The 8091-nt window shown below is 42.9% G+C and overlaps 1 protein-coding gene across 1 annotated transcript; it reads left to right on the forward strand.

The window, feature by feature from the left end:
* Positions 1 to 540: 540 nt before the first annotated feature.
* On the forward strand, positions 541 to 7796 carry CACYBP (calcyclin binding protein). Its single transcript, XM_018555540.1, has 6 exons — positions 541 to 571; positions 1311 to 1521; positions 2414 to 2510; positions 3703 to 3802; positions 4739 to 4836; positions 7296 to 7796. The coding sequence occupies exons 1-6, from the start codon at positions 551 to 553 to the stop codon at positions 7450 to 7452; spliced, it is 684 nt and encodes a 227-aa protein (XP_018411042.1). The 5' UTR covers positions 541 to 550; the 3' UTR covers positions 7453 to 7796.
* Positions 7797 to 8091: the final 295 nt, after the last annotated feature.

Consider the following 8091-nt stretch of genomic DNA (forward strand, 5'->3'; position numbering starts at 1 on the left):
TGTCGCCAGAGTGTTCGGGTTTCGCTTGAAGAAAAGGTGGCAACCCTATAAGCGCTGCGTCAATGGTCGGTGCTTTATAAATGCCTGACCTAGTTTGCACTAAAGAGTCACTCCTTAGACGATCTGCTTGTGAAGTACTTCAAGCCCTCAAACATTTCCTCATGTTAGACAAAGGCCAGAGCCCATAGCAGTACAAGACAAACCCTGACACCACTTTCATTTTTGCGTCCCCATTTTCGTTCGATGGGTACTGTCAGTTCCCAATCCCGGACACTAGAGAACCTACGGATCTTACTTTCTACCTCTCCGGCCATTTTTCTGGAGCAGCTACCATGCGAATAGCGGACTCCGGGAAAATGGCCACCGCACTGCAAGTCTGGCACTTCCTGGAATCGTCACCTGCGACAAACCCCAATGAGGGGGCTGGACCGAGGAGGGCGTGTGAGGTGACGTGACGTCACTGACAACGGCGGAAGGTTCCAGAGTGCAGTGTGTGGTAACAAGTCGGCTGGCAGTGTGCGGTTCACGGTGAGATAGTCATTCCTCCGCCATGGAGTCTGCGCTGCTGGAGGTAAGAGGACATAACGAGTAATGGCCATTCATTGTAAGATATGACTGCATATGTGTACAGGGACCATGTGGAAGTCTGACGTCCATGCTCATTGTCATTCTTTGGATGTATAGTTGTATTGCACTGTTACTGCATGAGTGCAGGTCTGTATCCCGAGAGACTGAAGTACAGATGAAGGAAAGTGAAAGATGCTGCCCCCCCTCCCTGATAACCACTGCGCCTTCACCCCCCAACCACTACACCTTTACCCTTCCTTTCAGCAGTGCTCCTATGCAAATTGCCCCTTCACCGTGCCTACTACACCACCACCTCGCCTGTAGGCTGATCTCTCACCCAATGCTCTCAACACTGCACTTACATGCCCTCAGCCCCCCCTCTTTTTTTTATGGTTGCTTCCTCCCCCTTCACCATCATACCAGCCCCTCCCTTTAGATCCAATACATCCTCTGCAGGAAGCAGATCCAGTACCACTGAACCTCTTCCTCCCATATAAGAAGCACCCCACCTTTAGATCCAGTACCCCTGAACCACATCCTTGTATGCAGGAAGCACCTCCCCCTTTAGATCCAGTAAACCTGAACCTCCTCCTCCCATGCAGGAAGCGCCTCCTCCCTTAGATTCAGTACCCCTGAACATTACGCTATGGTGTCACTATCCTAAACTTGCCTGCTCTGGAGTGAGCACACACTTTTGCTAGTACTATATTGTTGGAATTGATATGAATTTTTTTTATACTCAGTTTCAGAAGGACCTGGAGGAAGTAAAACAGCTCTTGGAAAAGGCGACAAGGAAACGAGTACGAGATGTGCTATTTGTGGAGCAACGCAAACTGGAGACCGAGATCGCTAACAAACGGCAACAACAAACAGGGGAGTCTATGGAAGTTCAGAAGCCATCTGCTATTGTCCCTCCCATTTCCACCACCTATACAGTGAAAATTAGCAACTACGGTGAGCAGAAGAGCGTGTGTTTGTGAAAATACACCCTACTCCTTTCCTTCACGAGGGACAAGATGTATACACACAGTTCAGTCATCAGAATCACTGTTCAAAGGGCATGGGTATAGACCCCCAGATGATTACACTTTCATGTGCTGTCCATACCTTAGCAGAGCTTCATTATCCGCTCACTGGTAATCGTACCCATATACAGATTTTATGAAAGCTAGTATTTGCATAGGGCTAGTTTTGCTCCATGTAATAGTACTTAGTTCTGGCAGTTAGCAGCTCAGGCACAAATCTTTGCTTTCTAGAATGCAGCAGGCTTGTACACTCCATGCTCCATATCAGGAAGTATTACAGGGGATTGGGCTGCATTGTTAAAGCTTAATTCTAGGCTAAGACGTTGTGTAAGAAAATTGCTCCCCAGCTTAAAATAGCTCTGGCTGCAGTACTTGCCCCTCTTCAGAGCTGTACCCTGCAGTCAAGATGTCCTGCTTGAGAGTCATTACAATCTGAAGGCTGAAAACCTATTGTGAATGCAGGGTGCCATGGAACCATCCCATGAGGGACATTACCATGGTGCCATTCATTCACGATGATTCAGAGTGCACCTCTGTCTGCATCATCAAGGACTGCCCAGTACCAGAGAAGAGAAGAACCAAGCCTACGTGTGTATGTGTATTCTACTTGGGCTTTAATGGTGCCTGCTTTACAGAGCTACTCTTAATTTACTTTTTTTTTAAATGTTAATATAGATTTACCTAAAAGTAATTTTTGACCTGATGGGGTAATAACCTGGTGCTCTTTAGGTTAGAACTACAGTTACCCTTTAACTAAAAAAAAGGAATTCATAATGATGTATTAGTACTGATTACGTTGCCCTGTGCCTCTTTTTCTACAGGCTGGGATCAATCTGACAAGTTTGTGAAAATCTATATTACTTTGAAGGACGTTCAGAATATTCCAGCTGATAATGTGCAAGTCCAGTTCACAGAAAGGTAAGGTAAAGCCTTGATGATGACCTTTATATACCCAAGCATGCAAGCCGCCCTCTGCAAGAAGAAAGTTGTTTCATGTCCATTAACCAGAAAACAATGAAGAGATGTACTGGCATAGACGGTGTGCAAGAACATCCATGTAGGGGACATCATGGTGACCCAACCTCGACAGCACGGTTAAACCAACGGAGTAACTTAATCTTCTCTGGGGCCAGGTTCACACTATTTTTTGGAACATGGTGCAACATGGTGCATTGCGGTTTGCTGCATTTCTACTGCGATTTTGCTGCGTTCTAAGGTCTGGACATTGTGTGAACAAGCCCTTAAAATAGACTATACAGGAAAGGAAGTGGTCATTCAGAGATAAGTGATTCACTGTACAGTGCATGCTGGTGATCTCTCCAAGATAAGAACTAGGTGATATGTGTTCATCTTCAGTAATGATGAAAAAGATTAACAATCTACTGGATTCCATGCAGTGCTGCTCCTAGGCTCCCAATCTGACCATTCACGCCATATACACTGCATAGTATGATTGTAAGAAGTGTGCAAAACATTTTTGCATTGTGCCATGGTCTTGTCTAATGTATGGCCCCCTTAAGTCAGCAATGAATGAATATCTGCTGTACATCTTATGTAGCAAAGTATGTCGAGGAAGTAATGGTCAATGCAGTCGATCAGATTCTGTCATGTTGCTTCATGAAGAGAATGAGTGATTGCTGAAGACAAGTACAATTCATTCTTGCAGCAGAATTTCTGTGCTTTGAAAAAGGAACAAACTTGCCATTTTTCAGTGCAAAATAATAAAAGCACGATTCTGTATTATAAAAAGCCCAGAGTATGCGCAAGCTGTCAAAGCTGCCATTTTCCCGCCTTTGGTGATTTTAGACTGTGACCTGTGGCAACTTTGGTGATCTTCTTATCATGTCACCAATCTCTTCCCTGGAAAAGGGGATTTGGAGAGACCTGATGTCATCACCGGCCTCCAGTGCCCCAGTTCACAGATATTTATGTGATTTGAATGGCATTTCTAGTTAATCCCAGATAAACGGTGCTGCATTGTTACCAGATTATAAACTTTTATTTTATATAGAAATACAAAGAACAAATGTGAACGGCTTATGTCGTTATTCTAGATGTATGGGTGGGGGGATATTTTTAGGTATTTGACAGTTTTTTTTGTTTTACAAAGGTCCTTTGAATTATTGGTGAAAGATCTAAATGGGAAGAATCATGTAATGACTGTAAATAACCTCCTGAAGCAAATCACACCTGAAAACAGTTCCAGAAAAGTGAGTCACATTTCCTTTTTGTGTGCACTGTTACTTAAAATTAAAGCTGGTGTAATGACGATGGTCACTTCCTGGGAGGCCTACTGTAGTATAGGATGGCCTTAGGTAGTGCATGCTTTTACTGTGTCTTAAACATATCGGAAATTAAGAGATTTCCATTATTTAGCTTGAATATTTGGAAGGAAGTAGTTGGGGTCTTGGGATAGTAAGATGTCTGTAAGATGAAATTAGGACTCCTCTCAGATCAAAGAAATCACTATAGATACAATTCCTATATGCACTTAACATTTTTGAACAAAGTATCTGTAAAGCTGTTTGTCCCACAAGCCATGGCAATGCTGAACCCTTGGCTAAGCATGCTGTTTAAATAAAAATGTCCAGAGCTCTCAATTAATACAATTTTACAAGTGGTCACATGACTGCTGTGTCCATTCTTCTCTCTCTAGCGTTGAGGGCTGTGGGCAGAGCCTCTAATTGGCCTGTGGTGCCACAAGCTGCTGTCAGTCTCAACCTAGGAGTGGGACAGGAGGTCTGTCTACCTGTATAATCATAGAAAGACTATTCAGGTTTACAGGGCGCTGTATGCCTATACAGCGTCCTGCTCACGGATACTGCGGAGGGCGGCTTGATGAACTAAAACAGGAAATAACCTAGTCTTCTCATTGGTGATGGGAGGATTACCAGGTGATCCACAAGGATAAAGAATAACATAAATGGGCACACAGGTATTAGTAAATAGGACTTGTATATGCACACTCTTATTAAGGGTTTACTGACACTTTAAATAAAAGTAATCAATCTTCTGTGGCTGTTCTACAGCAGAACCCCCGTCCTGCATCATCAGAGCTCTGCTTGATTTTGTCATCTTGCAAGAAGTTAATATACATTTTGCCATCTAGCTAGGAATTTCCTCAAATATACTTTTTCCTTCGGCAGGTGAAGACAGACACTGTGCTCATAATGTTGAGGAAAAAATCTGAAAGCAAGTGGGAATATTTGACACAAGTTGAGAAACAGACAAAGGAGAAGAAAGAGTGAGTATTCCAGCGTAAATGAGGGTAACTTTGGGGAATGTGAATTGTGAGCTTGTTAAACGTGACTTAAAGTGATATTAAACCCTCAGATTTTTTAACATAAAACAATACTGTAATGTGCGCCTTACTGTAATCCATGGTTGTTTCCCTTCTCTTTGCTGCTCTTCCTTTTAAATATGTATCTTTTCTCATGCTGGGCAGAACTTCTGTTTTGCAGCAGACTGCCTTGTCTCTGGAATGGATAAATGGCGTCTGTGTATAGGTTTGTAACCTGAGCCAGCACTACAGGAAGAGGCCCTGAGCTGCAAAGGGAAGTTCTCCCCAAGCATGAGAAGACATGAGGATTTAAAAGGAAGAGCAGCAAAGAGAAGGGAAACAACCATGGATTACAGTAAGGCGCACATTACAGTATTGGTTTATGTTAAAAAATCTGAGGGTTTAATGTCAGTAAGCAGAACCCCCGTCCTGCATCATCAGAGCTCTGCTTGATTTTGTCATCTTGCAAGAAGTTAATATACATTTTGCCATCTAGCTAGGAATTTCCTCAAATATACTTTTTCCTTCGGCAGGTGAAGACAGACACTGTGCTCATAATGTTGAGGAAAAAATCTGAAAGCAAGTGGGAATATTTGACACAAGTTGAGAAACAGACAAAGGAGAAGAAAGAGTGAGTATTCCAGCGTAAATGAGGGTAACTTTGGGGAATGTGAATTGTGAGCTTGTTAAACGTGACTTAAAGTGATATTAAACCCTCAGATTTTTTAACATAAAACAATACTGTAATGTGCGCCTTACTGTAATCCATGGTTGTTTCCCTTCTCTTTGCTGCTCTTCCTTTTAAATATGTATCTTTTCTCATGCTGGGCAGAACTTCTGTTTTGCAGCAGACTGCCTTGTCTCTGGAATGGATAAATGGCGTCTGTGTATAGGTTTGTAACCTGAGCCAGCACTACAGGAAGAGGCCCTGAGCTGCAAAGGGAAGTTCTCCCCAAGCATGAGAAGACATGAGGATTTAAAAGGAAGAGCAGCAAAGAGAAGGGAAACAACCATGGATTACAGTAAGGCGCACATTACAGTATTGGTTTATGTTAAAAAATCTGAGGGTTTAATGTCAGTAATCAGAACATAAATGATCTCTTATGTCCACAGAGAAGTTGACACGTAGAGTATCTGAGGCAGGAGCTTTGCTGTATTTGAATAATAAAATAAAAAGACAAAGTTTTCATCGATAGTTTACTTATTAATGTTTTGAATAGAGTAGGGAAGACTTAGACTGTCAAGTTTTTATACGGAGTCCCCAATAGGGGAGATTCATCCTCTCAGGTGACCACATTGTCGAAGAGCAAGAAAGTGATTGGCGCAATTATTACCTACCAAATGTTATCCGTATACTGGGACTAAATATACAAGCTCAGCATGGGAAATATGTGGCTGGAAGAAATATTATGGCTACTTTGCAGGGCTGTGTTTTCACTAGAAGTATGGCTATTTCTTAAACTATGATTTTTGGGTGAAATTCTGTTTATTTGGGCTAGACTAGTGGTTCCTCAACCCCTGTAACCTCTGGACCCACATTTGTCTTTGGTACTTAAGGCGCACTGCATTCCAGTGTGTTGTGGTGCATTTGGGGTGCCATTCAAATGGATGGCGACGCACCTCCTGCATGGTAGGTGCGACTGTGTGGTACAGGGACTGTGTGATATGAATGCACTGTACTAGTGTGAACGTATCTTGCGTTTTGCATTTGCAACAAGTACGTGAATAGACGTGCTGGATTTGCTTTGGAGAGCCGGTGTCCATCTTTTACTTGTACTAGTGTGAACGGCCCTCAAAAACACTGACAGACACATTCTCACACACTCCAAAAAATGTTTTCATTTTCTTCTTTTTAAGATCCAAGTCTCCCTACCTTTCAAGAACTGGACTGGATCCTCAGCCTGGGGTCCAGTGTGGGCTGCTGTGCTGTGATGGAGCTCCATCCATATGTGCATTGCTTGTACAGCTCCCTTGAATGCCCTGTAGAGAATGTGACATAACTCCGGTCCAGGCACCTCTACAGGGTACGCAAGTGTGCTGTAAGCAATGCACGTATGGATGACGCTCCCTTACTGCCATACCCCTAGCCCACCCCACCTCAAGCTGACACTCTGCGCCAGGCATCATATTTGAAATGGCTGCTTGGCTCGAAAACTCACAGTGCTGCACTAGAGGGAGGCGGAGGAGCCTCTCACCTAGCGCAGTGGAAGGCACATTGCGAACTACTTTTGGGTCATGTCCCACCAGTTGAGAACCACTGGGCTAGAGGATGAAGATGGACAGTTATTGCTATAGGTCATATCGTTCTTTTACCTTTGATGCTCTTGTTATTTGGGAGACCCAGCGCTGGCTTATGGAGTAAAGACAACATAATATCCTTTCTACTTGACCACTCAATTACCTATTTTGTTCCCCCCTCATAGCAAACTCCCAATGGACACAGATGAAGACCCCAGTGCCGGTCTTATGAACGTTTTAAAGAAAATATATGATGATGGAGATGATGAGATGAAGAGGACCCTAAATAAAGCCTGGGTGGAATCTCGGGATAAACAGATGAAGGGTGACATGGATTTCTGAAGAGAATCTTCTTGTCCCTTGCGCCTTAAAAAATGTTCCCAACCCAGGGATAGGCCTTGCTTTAACACAAGTAGAGTTGATCTCTACAGGGTCCATAGTTTACACTCTAATTCCTTCCCCGCATGTAACAATGCTGTTTTGAAATTCCATTCTCATTGGATTGTCAGATGCAACAAAAGCACTCCTAGCAGTTTGGTTAGAACATTGATTTGTCTGTTTCTCCCATTTTAGATCCTCATTTAGGGCTCACAGTCTTCAGAGGTTATGTCCGGAATTTATTTTGATGTATTTGTAAATGTCTATAAAATGTGTTTTTGTTTTGTTTATTAAACTCTGCCAAATACTTGAATGTTAACTTTGTATTCTAATTCTTGAACATGATAAAAATAACTTCTGATGAGAGAATAGTTTGCTTATGTACCTGGGGGAGGGGACGGGGCACCTTAGCTCTAACAAGGTTGAATTTTAGGTAAACCGCAAAATGATCACCTAAAAGATTTGTAATTTTGTTTAAGCCAGCAATGGCTGCCACCCCATGCTCATCGTGGTTCTATTTAATGCCCACTAACAGTTTAACTTTATTATGACAACATCCTGAACACAGCCCCCCTGGTAAAGTACTTACTTTCTTCCTCATGG

The sequence above is a fragment of the Nanorana parkeri genome, unplaced genomic scaffold, assembly GCF_000935625.1.
Source record: "Nanorana parkeri isolate BGI_ZX_2015 unplaced genomic scaffold, ASM93562v1 scaffold201, whole genome shotgun sequence".
Classification (NCBI taxonomy): domain Eukaryota; kingdom Metazoa; phylum Chordata; class Amphibia; order Anura; family Dicroglossidae; genus Nanorana; species Nanorana parkeri.

Bases quoted from the DNA above. Each gene is read 5' to 3' on its own strand.
- CACYBP (XM_018555540.1), top strand. From the start codon at position 551: ATGGAGTCTGCGCTGCTGGAG. The intron at 2,511-3,702 runs GTAAGGTAAAGC...TGTTTTACAAAG, and splicing joins CAAGTCCAGTTCACAGAAAG to GTCCTTTGAATTATTGGTGA. The intron at 3,803-4,738 runs GTGAGTCACATT...TTCCTTCGGCAG, and splicing joins CTGAAAACAGTTCCAGAAAA to GTGAAGACAGACACTGTGCT.